The sequence below is a fragment of the Pyrus communis genome, chromosome 17 (assembly GCF_041283825.1).
Source record: "Pyrus communis isolate YQ-2024b chromosome 17, ASM4128382v1, whole genome shotgun sequence".
Taxonomy (NCBI): Eukaryota; Viridiplantae; Streptophyta; class Magnoliopsida; order Rosales; family Rosaceae; genus Pyrus; species Pyrus communis.
The window spans coordinates 20004473-20018472 of NC_142581.1; the positions used below are offsets into that span (position 1 = coordinate 20004473).

A 14000-nucleotide genomic window follows, 5' to 3' on the forward strand; every position below is an offset into this window, starting at 1 on the left:
GTGACAATTTGGTATCAGAGCCTAACCCTGCCCGTGGTGTGCCGACGAAGACGTCGGGCCCCTAAAGGGGGTAGATTATAAGATCCCACATCGTCCAGGGGAGTGATCCTTATATGTATATTCTCATCCCTGCCTAGCATGAGGCCTTTTGGGAGCTCATTGGCTTCAGGTTTCATGGGAACTCCGAAGTTAAGCGAGAAGGGGGCTAGAGCAATCCCATGATGGGTGACCCACTGGGAAGTTGCTTTTGAGTTCCCAAAAACAAAACCGTGAAGGAATGGTAAGCCCAAAGCGGATAATATCGTGCTACGATGGTGGAGCGGGCCTGGAAAGTGATCCGCTCTAGGCGGGGATGTGACACTTTTTGTTGCTTGTGATATTAGTATTAACTTTTTTTTATGCATTATTGCCATCGTTGAAAAAGCATATTCAGCCATAAATTTTTTGAAGATCAATTGGGAAATTGGATGAAAGATCAATGGGTGAATGATAACATGATTATTTTTTATAGAGAGAGATTTGATGGTATTAGTAATGAAGTTGTCATGCAAAGTTTCAAAACATGAAACGCGTCTAGAGATATTGTAATAAGTTGTATAAAAAAAAAAAACTTATGAATTGATATATAAGTGTTTTGTTGAGTACATTCTTGAATTTTTTTAATTTGTGACTTTGTTATTTAAGGATGCCCCTATCCATGCAGATCTCTAACTTCGTCCTTGTGTGAATGGGTGAACTTCTTTTCTGCCTAATCTTCTTCAAAAAAATAATAAAAAATAAAAAAAATTTAATGGCATGAATTTTGATAGAATCTGGAAATTCAATCAAGAATGGCAAAGCACCCATGAATGCTTGGCATTGGATTTCCATGGAAAAAAAAAGTTGAGAAAGTAAAAGAAATAATTTAAATTGAAACGATAAGAAGAATTTACAAACTGAATTTAAAGAAAAGAAGTGAATAAAACAAAAAACCTTTTGATCCATTAGAGACTTCATGCTTTCGGCAGCAATCATGGAGAAACAATTTTGAAGTGTGATCCATAACCACGGAGAACGATGAAAGCACTTGTAATTATATAAAAAAAAAAGATTTATAATTGAAAACTCAAAAAATAAAATATAGCCTAAAAAGTAAATTTAAAGACCTGCATCGCAACATTTCTGCATTTGAATGAAAAATTAACTTCATACTCAAATCAAACTCCAAGAAAAGAGAAGAAAAAAATGTAAAAAACTTGATACCGAAAGACTGAGCTAATCTAGATTTTGCACGATAGAGAAAAATATAAACCCAACCGTAATTGCTCATAGCAGTTTAAAAAATAACACCCACGTTTATCCTCTCCTCTTTTGAACGGTTTTACCATTTGGTTTGGATTATCTCTTTATTTTTTATTTTTTATTTTTTATATATTTTATATTTGTTTTGGTTGTGAAGAAGACAAAAGGGTATTTTAGGGTTTTCAAAATGTTTCATCATTTTGGCCTTCTCTCCTTTTATATATATATATATATGTATATGTATATGTATATGTATATGTATATAGATAGATATAAATATAATAAATTTACTTAAATCTGCCTAATCCACCTAGATCCCCACCTAGCCACCTAGGCGCGAGGCCCCATCCTACCGCCCGACTAGCGCCTAGCGTATTTTAGAACCTTGGCAAAAATGGTTAAGGACGGATTGAACTGATTCTACAAAAATGGTCGAAGACTGGTTAAACCGATTATGAAAAAAAGGTCGATGACAGGTTGAACTGATTCTAATAATAAAAGATACAAACTAATTTTATATATAGTTTCAAAACTAATTATGTAGAAATAGTCGATGATGGGTTGAGCTTGTGGCATATATTAATTTTGTTGGAGTTGTGAGAGTTGGGTTATATTAACAGCCCTAAAGCCTTAGGGGTATGATTGGTATTTTAAAACATTGTTTTCATTTTTTTGGGGTAGGCTGGGCTTCAATTATATTTATGTTTTTGTCTCCTCGTGACATGTTTAAAAACTAGTGGAGTTTTTTGTAATATAGTGAAATTTTTTGTCTCTAAATATAAAGCTCCATTTCTTTGAAGTATAAAGTTATAGAATAAGGATCCTCCTTGTGAGGATTCAAATGATTCTTTAATCGTATCTGTTCATTATAAATCGTGCGGTCAGTTTTCATCAGATACTATTTGTGTTCAATTTTAAATAAAACTTTTAAAATGATTTCTGACCGCATCATGTACAATAAATGGACACGATTAAAAGATTCTCGAGATTCTGACAAAGAGGATCTAGAGATGACCCTCATTCAAAGTTAAAAAGATGTGGGCTTTTGCACTCTTTTATTTCTATGCACATTCATATTCATTTTTTTTATCTTTATATTGAACAAAATTAAAGAAATCAAGAGGCGTGAACATATAATCCATACACTTATTTTTATTTCTCAATACATTTTCAAATTTCATCTATCTAATCAAATGAATTAAAAAAATCAATAAACAAAATTATTAAGGTTGTGGGATAAGTCAAATCCCAATATTAAAAATTTTTTTTCCTTCAAAAGGAATTCTTTTTACTTTTAGTTTAATGAAAAAACGGCTTGTACCTTGTCAAACTCAGAGTACTTCGAATTTCTAGTTTTTACGAGCAATCAGAATTCGGATTAACTCTCTCTATCTCCCTGTCTCTCTCTCACTTCACCGGTTCGGAAACTAGACGCAAATCACAGAGAAGCTTCTTCCTTCAGCTCAACGAAGCATCCGCCATGATTTGATCCCCAAAGCCGCCGGCATTAATCTGACCCCCACAACCAGGTTCATTTCTCTTCCGCTCCTCTCCGATTCCACCCGTTTCGAATCGGATCCTGATCATTCTTTATATTTTGTTTCAATTCCGATCGGTTTTTGTTTGTTTGGTTTTTCGAAATTGAATCTGAATCTGATTTGTTCGTTTTTGTTTACAGAATGGCGTGGTTCAGTGGGAAAGTGTCTTTGGGGAACTTTCCCGATCTCGCCGGGGCCGTGAATAAGCTCCAGGAGAGCGTTAAGAACATCGAGAAGAATTTCGATAGCGCCCTCGGGTTCGAAGACAGAGAGAAAGCCGAATCCGGCAATGAAGGTACTTCTCAATCTCACACATTGTTCATATTTGTCTCACTTTATCTATTTTTCTGTATCTTGTTACATGAGTATTATGATATTGCTTATCGGGTTGAAAAATGAGCTACATTCTATGCTTCACTGAGTAAAATGGTGTCATGGTTCGTGTTAAGCAACTTAAAACTGCTTTGCTCAATCAAACCAAAAGGAAAGAATGCCGTCTTTAGGGCTTATATGGATTGCATTTTCGGTTAATGGTAAATTGTGATTTCTCCCAGTGCGTTTCTAGGAGATGGGTTTTGTTTTTGGTTGGAAGTCGTGTACACTATAAGCGGCTAAAAGAGATTTTAAATACTTGAAAATTATTCGGTAGCTATTTATGTTCTCTGAGTCTCTATTTTGGACGGAAATTGAAACGTGATATCCTCTCTATATGTATGACATATTCAGGATTATGGCCTTCATCTACTGAAAGGATTATGTCTTTTATGGGGCAACAAGATGAGGAAAGTAATGTTGAATCATCAGAGAAAGCCGGGTCTTCTGAGTTTCCACCTAAGGTTGACAAATCACCTGGGGAAACTGAATCTCTACAGCTAACATCTACGGTTGAGGAGAAAGAAGGGGCCAAAGCTGAAACTTTGCAACAATCTACAACTGAACAGACGGCTGCTAAAGAGGAAAATGAAGTTGTCAAGGAAGAAAAAGATGATAACCCTGTTACGGTTGTGGGGGAAACAAAGACTGTGATAGCAGAGTCTGAAAAATCTGAATCTGAGTCTTCTTCAGTGGCAGTTGAACAACCTGAATCCACTGTTAAGAATTCTGGCCCATCAGATTCTGTTGATTCTCAAGAACACAACACGATTTCTATGGTGGGACCCTCAGAAAGTTCAGAATCATCGCAGGAAAAGTCAGGATCTGTTGATGCGGATCAAGTTGAGGAAACTAGTACTGCTCTGCTGGGTGAGGCACATGGTGTAGTCGATGTGCATGAGAAGTTGGATGAACATAGACCACAAGTAGAGAAGGATGGACATATGACGCAGGTTGAAGAGAATGTTGATATGATTTCTCCAGTCGAAGCTGAGTCATCGACTGATAGTCAGCCTAGAGGTTTGGATGAGCCCTCCTTCTCAACGGAGGAGATTCACAGTGTTGGTAGATCTTCTACTAATCAACTACCCGATGTGCATCCTTCTGATGATGCTTTGGATACAGTTTCTGAATTGGTTTTGAAAGAGCAAAATGCTGTTGTTGAGGAACCTGAAGTTGATCAACGAGCTGATGATAATGAAGCTGACGTTAAAGAGCAGCATTTGAGCTCGGGAGAAAATGCATCTGGCTCTTCAGATGCTTTGATTGAATTGGAGAAGGTAAAGATGGAGATGAAAATGATGGAAGCTGCATTGCAAGGAGCTGCAAGACAAGCTCAGGTACACAATGAAATGAATACGTAGCATCTTATTTGAGAGCTTTTAATCCTTTAACCATTTGTTTATTGTTACTGTCAGTTTAGTGGATAGACACTTCAGACACCGCTGCTGAACTTCTTGACTAAATCTATTTTAATATATTAGTGGTGTCTAGTGTCTATATATATATATATAGGGTGGTGCTATCCACACACCCCTTTTTTCCATCCACACACCCCCTGTTTAGTTCTTTCCTTTGATCCTCTTCATTTCATTCGATCTAGTGACACACGCTTTTGACGCACATTTTGGCACACATTTTTGTGGGGCCCACTCCGTAATGTGTCCACTCCATAATGTATTTCAATGATCCGAATCGTCTATCTTTTAGGTCTTCCCTCAAAGATCACGTCTGCCAAAAATTACCCAAATCTGAAACCATATGACCGTTGGATTAAATTTAGCGTTTGTTTGTAGAACCGTATTCGGCCATTTTCTTCATTACAATTGAATGTGTAACTGTTTTGGATTTGTCTAATTTTTTGCAAGGATGATCTATGATGATGTACTAAAATATAGACATTTCATGTCGTTGAAATACATTACAAAGTGGGCCCTACAAAATGGGTGTTAAAAACCTATGTCCCGGGATCCTAATCCTATATATATATGTGTGTGTGTGTGTGTGTGTTTATGAAAGTTGGATAGTTAACCTGAAAACCTCGCATTTTCAGGTTACGTGTCTGTGTTGATTTAGGAAAAAGAAACATTATCCATTTGTGTATATGGGAACTAGATAAGGTACCTAAAAATACAAAAACAATAATAAAATTTCTTATGCTGTCTATCCATTGTGGTTCTCTTGGTGCATTTATGTTTCATTGTTCATGTTCATTTCATTATTTGTCTTCTGTTCTGACATCTAATATATTTGATTGCTTTTCCAGGCAAAAGCTGATGAGATTGCAAAGTTTATGAACGAAAATGAGCAATTAAAAGCAGTGATTGAGGATTTGAAAGTATGTGTATTTGTACATTTTTCATTCTTTGTTATTTTGGGTACATTTGATAATGACTTGTTCATGTATATTTTTACTTTGATTTGTTCACACTTGGTGTATGATGCACTTGTATTCGCTACCATCTTCCATATATAGCCTTCTCTTCACATTTGTTTGTCCGCAAATAAGGCCAATTTGGGAAATTCTCAGACACAGGCAGTTTTCCCATTGCTTGTCACTGAAGCATTTATTGAAAAAATATGGGCGAAATTATATCAGCCACATTATGCTAATTCTTCGTATCATTACTTATGTTGATTTATTATTTTAAAATTTAAATGCATTATTCTATCATTTGTGATTTATTTATTTTTATGTAAATGAAACTTGAATGCGTATATTTTATTTTGATTATTCATTTTGTGTAGTGGGAATCATTCATGATGCTTTATCATTTTCAGTGTAATTTATCATGTTATGGAATTATAAGTTACCAGTTTGCACATACAATCTGATGGTTGTCCTTATTTATACATTTGATGTTTAGACAAACTTCTAGTCTTTCTTGAAACCAACCATGGCTGACTGGTTCACCTTGTCATTATCAATTTATTATTTTTCCCCCTTGAATTGCTTTATTACCCTTGCAGTTTTGCATTGTAATAAAGTACGTTTATTATAGGTTTTCACATTTTAACTGGTGAAAGTAATTGGACAGAGAAAATCCAGTGATGCAGAAGTTGAGTCTCTGCGAGAGGAATATCATCAAAGGGTTGCAACACTTGAAAGGAAGGTAGTTCTTCCAAAAAATTCTTGTTTAAAGTTGTGCTGGGATTGATCTAACTGTTAACTGTGCGCACTATGTTTTTGATCATATGCTAACTTGGATTTTTTATTGTTTGTTTAAATCCTTACTGCTATTGTATTGAATTGATATTTTATATTCCTTTGTATGATTTCAGGTTTATGCTCTTACTAAGGAAAGGGACACACTTAGGCGGGAGCAGAATAAGAAAAGTGACGCAGCTGCTCTTCTGAAGGAAAAAGATGAAATAATTAATCAAGTTATGGCTGAAGGTAAAAATATTATTTTCCCTCCATATTTGGTTCAGTTTACTACATATTCTATATATTTCTTGACAAAAATGTATTGGATTTTTTTTTTAATATATATGAAGCTAGTCTGCTTATGTTTAGGTATAAATGTTTTCTTGCTAGTTCCCAGATTTGTCAATGACTTATAGCAGTTCTATTAAGTTTTCTTGTACAAGATGGAAATTTATGGAAGGAGTCTTTGTCAAAGAAAAAATTTATTGTTAAGTATTCTGGGAAACTGATAATAATCCGGTTCGGATACTTGGTCAAAGTGATTTGGTTAAGGTTGCTGCATTGGTCATTATGTGCATTTTGAGTTGTTCCAATGATCTACAGTTGCTTTCATGATATTTCTTGAGTAAGATTGGTAAAGTACAGCTTTCAATAATTTTTTTCTTTCTTAGTTAGATATTGCTTCATGGATGACTTGATCCATGTCAATGGAGCAAACAAACTACAAAGTTGTAAGGATGAGAAGGGCTACTTGGCTTTAGTGTAGGGTAGGAATCATAATACAGCAGTTTACAGTTGCTTTCATGACATTGGCTCAAGTAAGTTTGGTTATCATTTTTCTTAGCTAAATATGGCTCCATTCTGTGTCGATGGAGCAAGCAAATAACAAAGTTGTGAAGGATGAGAGGGGCTACTTCGCTTTAGGGTAGGGAGGAAATGATTGCATAAAATGTAGATAGAGAGCAAATGACAAATCGGACAAAAAGTAGGCTTGGGATGGATTGTGAAAATCATTGCATCTTCATTGATTTGAAAGACAAAAATGAATTTGGCCCTTAAGCATTAAGAATTTTTAGTGAGCTGGCTTTTTCTGGAGTCTTTAAGAACATCTCTCTCTCTCTGTGACATTATGTGTAATTCATTGATATTGTGTGTTATCTGCTAAACCAGAGGACTTCTGACTAGATTTCATATTTCAATCATTATGAAAATTCCTTCATATATTCAATTTTTGTACCAGGCGAAGAGCTTTCAAAAAAGCAGGCTGCTCAAGAGGCTCAGATTAGGAAATTAAGGGCTCAGGTATGCCAGCAGGTCTACTTATTGTCTGATTTTTCATTCTTTAATCCTTCACTGCTAGCTATTCTTATCTTTTTCTACTGAATACTAGATCAGAGAGTTGGAAGAAGAGAAGAAAGGGTTGAATACTAAACTTCAGGTAATTCAAGTTAGAATCTTTAAAATTGTGGTTCTCTGATTTAATTTTTCAAAGTAAACTCTTTCAGTCATCATAGAATTTGAAATGACATTGATGTTATGACACTTAAATTGGTCAGCCCTCGTTTTTCTTTCAAAGCTGCAAGGTTGAAACAATCAACTATTTAACCAAAGGAACATTATTTTTCTCACTCTTATGTTTATATGGTAATATACATATGGATAATTAGTTTGCATCTAGTGAATGGTCTTCGTTCTTTGGTGCAAAAATGGCTGTCATTAGTACTATGTATGTGGTTCTTCCTTCAGGTAGAAGAGAATAAAGTAGAGAGCATTAAGAAGGACAAGACAGCAACAGAAAAGTTGCTGCAGGAAAGCATTGAAAAGCACCAAACAGAACTCGCATTACAGAAAGAGTATTATACTAATGCTTTGGCTGCTGCCAAGGAGGCAGAAGCTATGGCCGAGGCACGTGCCAACGATGAAGCCAGATCTGAACTAGAGAAGCGTCTAAAAGAGGGTGAGGAACGTGAGGCTTTGCTAGTTCAGGCACTTGAAGAGCTGCGGCAGACTCTAACTAGAAAGGAACAGCAGGTTTTTTACTTGTCTATTGTCATTGGTTGTTTAAGCTGACCTGCCAAAAGTTGTGGCCTAAGTTACCTGTTCATTGAATTTCAGGCAGTATTTAGAGAAGACATGCTTCGCCGGGACATTGAGGATCTTCAGAAACGTTATCAAGTCCGTAAAGCTTCCTTTGATTGTCGTTCACTTTTCTTCTTATATATTTTTTTGGCTCCAAGTTTTGCAAATATATTGCAATTTATTTGATTTATGTTGTTTTTTTCTAGGCAAGTGAGCGCCGATGTGAGGAGTTGATTACCCAAGTACCAGAATCTACTAGGCCTCTTCTTAGGCAGATTGAAGCTATGCAGGTGAATGCAGAGTTGAATGCTTTTTTAGGGCATACTTTGAGAATTTTAATGCACCTTGGATGCGGGTCTTTAATTTGCTTAGAGTCAGGCTCTTGGAGTTTGATTACAGTCTTGACTCTTTGTTGTTTCCTTGGTAACAGGAAACAACTTCAAGAAGAGCAGAAGCTTGGGCAGCTGTTGAGAGGTCTCTTAACTCTCGACTCCAGGTTTGTGGAATGTCTTGGCAAGTTATGATTTAGAATTTGAAATATGTATAGGGTCATTTATCTTTAATGCTTCTACAGGAAGCAGAGGCCAAAGCTGCAGCTGCTGAGGAAAGAGAGCGATCTGTTAATGAGCGCTTGTCTCAAACCTTATCTAGAATTAATGTTCTTGAGGCTCAGGTTGGATTTCTATGGGCTGTATCAGTGGGAATTATCAAATTTTTGTCATTATTTCATTAACTTATACCGGATATATATCTCAGATTTCATGTCTTAGAGCTGAGCAATCCCAGTTAAGTAAGTCTGTTGAAAAGGAGAGACAAAGAGCCGCTGAAAATAGGCAGGAGTACCTTGCAGCAAAGGAGGAAGCTGACACTCAAGAAGGCCGTGCAAGCCAGCTTGAAGAAGAAATTAGGGAACTCAGGCGAAAACATAAGCAAGATTTACAAGATGCATTGATGCACAGGGAACTGCTACAGCAGGTGATGCTTCTTGGTTCATTGATAAATATATTGTATTTCAATTCTATGAAAGTGGCCTCTCTCCTCATATTTATTTGTCTGATTGTTAAGTGAAATTGCTCCATTTAATATTTGTAATAGCAAGAGTTGATTTGATGTATCTAAATTCTGAAGTGACTTTGGCAAAAAAAAAAAAAAAAAAAAATCGGAAGTGACGAGCAAGGAAACTGAAAAGAAATTGTTGAACCATATGTGCTTAAATTGTTTAGAGAACTCCCATTGTTTCGGTTCGATTTATTCCTCTCCTCAGTCGCAATCTTTTAATCTTGGCAGTAAGAAACAGAATCCATTAAAACAAATAGGCAGTAAGACACAGGAACTTCTCCTGATAGTGTTAGAAATAGTTTATTATTATTAGTATTTTATTTCGGTTACAAATTATGATTAGTATTTCATATTTGATGCAACAAAAAAGTTATTCATACCAAAAACAATGTGTAAAAGGCAGAAGCAGTTGATCTGAAACTAATCTGAGCATACAAAATTGAGTTCCTTGTTCAGTATATAACATTGGTGATCATTAGCTTTCCTGACTTAGGCTTTTGATTTTGACAGGAGGTAGAAAAGGAGAAAGCTGCTAGGTTAGAGTTGGAAAAGACAGCTCATGTCCGTTCTGCTACTGTATCTGATCAGACTACTATAACAAGGCACAATTCAGCTGTAGAGAATGGTTTGATGCTTTGGCTTATGTAAATTATTAATTATGTTACATCAGTTGTCTGTCGGCTATGCTATAATTTTGTTTACTTTTAACAGGAAGCTTGAGCCGAAAACTCTCAAGTGCTAGCAGCCTGGGGAGCATGGAGGAAAGCTATTTTCTTCAAGCATCTTTAGACTCATCCGATGGTTTCTCTGAGAGGAGAAATGCTGGAGAGGCAACCATGAGTCCGTACTATATGAAGAGCATGACACCTAGTGCTTTTGAAGCTTCTCTTCGTCAGAAGGAGGGTGAACTAGCATCTTACATGTCTCGTTTGGTGCGTATTAATTTCAAGCTCCTCATATACAATAATGTCACTGAGATCTACATCGCATGTTATAGTATTGTTTGCTTTGATAATTAATATTCTGAATTAATATTCCAGATTAATTTAGGCGTTACACCTTGAAAAAAACAAAACACTAAAAGAACTAGCATGGAACCAGCATGGACTCTTAAGTCCCCTAGAAAATGCTTGTTACTGTGTTTTGTCTAATACGTTTTTCATCAATTTTACTTCAGGCATCCATGGAATCTATTCGTGATTCTCTTGCTGAGGAGTTAGTCAAAATGACAGAACAGGTGAGTTTGAATCTGAATTAATTATTGTGTGGAGGTATCTTGCTTATAACTGAGCTAGAGATTGATCATGTTGCTGCAGTGTGAAAAGTTAAGGGCAGAGGCTGTCATGTTGCCTGGTATGCGAGCAGAGCTAGATGCACTAAGGAGACGGCACTCTGCTGCACTGGAGCTAATGGGCGAACGCGATGAGGAGGTACATTTAAGTTTCAATTTTTTACCTATAAATTGTCTAAATGATTCATGTGTATGACATGTAATGCTCCTTTAGAGATCTTGAAAAAGTCGTTTAAAACTTAAAGTGTAGCTACTGTGTGCATCGATGGGTTAATAAGTTTTCTTCAGGTGTCAAGTTTATCAAATATAGCAGCAGTTAAATTCACAGCTAATAACATTAATTCAATTGACATTAACATAATAGGAATATTATGTTTATTAAGGAGGATTCCCCAAATACCTAAAAGAGGCACAGAGATCGACCGCTTATTACTATATACAATTTTATTTACTTGTTTTGGCAAACAAATGCGATGGTAGATTAGATAAAGCCTCCATCTATCCAATCTAAACTAATTTTTTTCCTTCTCCAAGTTATACAGCACGAGTCTTGACTCAATTAAGTTTGTCTAAGGAGGCTACCTTCACTTCTCTGTTTAATAAAATGTTAAAAGAGAAAAACAGAAGCAGCACTAGCTGGAATAGATTAAAAGTGCATAGAAAAAAACTGATTTAGAATTAAATTTTAGCACTCTCTCAGACTCACACTCCGTCTCCTAATTTCCATCCGATTTATAAACTTTGAAAACGAGAGAGAGAGAGAGAGAGAGAGAGAGAGAGAGAGACCGTCTTAGTATAGCACATATGACTAGTTGCACCGATGGGAAGATTCCGTCTCCCTTTCCTTAATTGTCATTTTCCAATTATTCTGTTTATCTACTTTTAATTTGGGAAGCATGAAAATTGATATTCTACGGCTAGTCCTGATTTTAAAGTGGCTGTGTGTGCCTAGCTGGAGGAACTTCGTGCGGATATTGTGGACTTGAAGGAGATGTACAGAGAGCAAGTAAACTTGCTTGTCAACAAGGTAATATTGTGCTGATTGAAGTCCGATTTTTCTCCCCCTAAAAACTCATGATGTTTGTTTTCTAATGTTATACAATTATACATGCCCACGTATATCTACAGATCCAGATAATGAGCTCATCCGTTGGAGCCTAAAAGGTACGTTATAGCGCTCGTCTACTAATTCATGATCTTCATGGTCATATATAATGTATACTGGGTGAATGGGAATTGTTTGTTCAAAGATGTACTCTCGGGTTCCGGGTGTCCTAAAACTTTGTTTTGGCCAAAGAGTTCGGTAGCAACTACCGAAAGCGTAATACGCGCCCGCGCTTGTTAAACATGTATGTAATTTGGGGGAATTGCTGTATAGCATGAATCCTGGTGTCAGATTTTGCCAGGTTATAAGGTCTCAAGTTTTGTGTTACTATATTTACCCACAAATAATATGAATTCAGATTTATTTTTCCCCACTTTGCCCTACGGGTGTTTATTCCCACCCAGCATTCATGCTTTTCCTCCCCAACCAAAAGTTTGAGCTCCCATGTCCTTTTGAATTTGGGCCCTTTGAAAAATTGTGACTTCTCAAGTTTGGGCCACTATGCGGGCATGTAAAATCTCTCACCACAATAAGTTTTAATATTGTTTGATAATTATTTTGTTTTTAGTTTTTCAATTTTCTGAAAATTGAAAATTTGTTTTGTAATAACTTTCGGTTTTCAGTTTAAAAAATATTGAAAACTGAAAGCTAAATTTAGAAAACTCAAAAAGTGGTTTTGGAGTTTTTTTTTTATTTTTTGAAAATTGAAAACTCAAATTAACTACGAAACAAGTTTCTAGTTTTCAACTTAACAACAGAGTGAAAAAGTGAAAACGAAATAGTTATCAAATGATCTCTTTAATTTTATAATAAGCCAATTTGCTTCTATTGTCAATTTTGGAAAAAAAATGAAAGGGCTGTTTGGTATTTTTTTGGATCAAATTTTTTATTTTTAAAGGTGATAAATATAGCTGAATTACTTAGTTTCCGTGAACATTTCGCAATCTTGATCAAACACATAATCATAATAATAATAATTCCCATATAGTTATTTCAATGATGGCACCAAGGTTTTCTAACTACGTCAATCGACATCTCGACAGAGATGTGGTACCGAATGAAAAAGCAAAAACCCCAAGGAAAATGTCTTGTCTTCTTTTCTTTACAAAGTCTTTTAATTTTTCAATTGTTTTCGTTTGTTTTAATCGATTTGACGGTCAAAAATAAAAAATAAATATGTGAGGTGTAAAAAAAAAAGTGTGAAAATTAACTCTTAAGCATAAAATGAAAACTAATTTTGGTTTTTGCTAGTCTTGAACATGCTGTTAAAAAATGTTAGTTGCGATTAAGTTGTTTCAAAAAAACATTTTCATCAAATAATATTTGAGTACAACAAATAAGGTTCAAACTCACGTCATAGTGCATGAGCAACACTGCTTTCTACCATCATAGTAGAGGGCCACTTGCCCGTTGTATGGTTTGATATGCTTTCATGGAAATAAGATTTTGAGTAACTAAAACATTATCGAATGATATGACAATTTAATCTCTAAACAATGTTACTTTTATGGACAATTAGCTGGAATAATCAAATTTTGACATTCGATTGCATAAATGGTTAGTTTTTAGCATGTTGTGATTATATCATCGTTTTACAATTGTTATGTCATCGATATATGATCAATATGTCGTCATTACAAATAATTAATTATTTGTAAAACTAAATGTCAACAACTAATCACTCCAGCTAATTATTTAACGATCAAAATTGATAATCTAGTAAAACATTGGATGACTTGATTATTTAATCTCTTTATATTTCTTTTCTTAATATTGAAAGATGTCTGAGGACACTTTCCAGTGGAATGACATAAATGTTTCAAATATATTTCTCTTTTTTTTTTTCTTTTTTTTTTTTTTATGAAATATAATTAGATAAAAGATAATGCTAAAGAGATTAAATTTTTAAAACAAATTTAGTAAACCAAATGATGTGATTAGTGATGAATGGATTATCACTCTAGTGTTTATTAACGTGCTTATTTCTTATTAGTGACAAATCATTTGATTTGTGAATTTTAATTTAAGAATTTGGTCTCCCTAACATTGTCCTTAGGTAAATGGAGAATCAGTACTTTAGTTGTTGGTTGTGTGTGAAGTGTCGCCATGCTATTGGTGGAACTAGAT

General features: G+C 35.2%; 1 protein-coding gene across 1 annotated transcript; it reads left to right on the forward strand.

Annotated features, from left to right (window-relative positions):
* Positions 1–2549: 2549 nt before the first annotated feature.
* Positions 2550–12246, forward strand: LOC137707898 (golgin candidate 5). Its single transcript, XM_068446838.2, has 20 exons — positions 2550–2810; positions 2960–3114; positions 3546–4531; positions 5458–5529; positions 6230–6304; positions 6474–6588; positions 7580–7641; positions 7730–7777; positions 8086–8370; positions 8455–8514; positions 8625–8708; positions 8849–8914; positions 8993–9091; positions 9175–9393; positions 9988–10102; positions 10189–10409; positions 10655–10714; positions 10794–10907; positions 11721–11795; positions 11897–12246. Exons 2-20 carry the CDS (start codon positions 2961–2963, stop codon positions 11927–11929), a joined length of 2943 nt encoding a protein of 980 aa, XP_068302939.2. The 5' UTR covers positions 2550–2810; position 2960; the 3' UTR covers positions 11930–12246.
* Positions 12247–14000: the final 1754 nt, after the last annotated feature.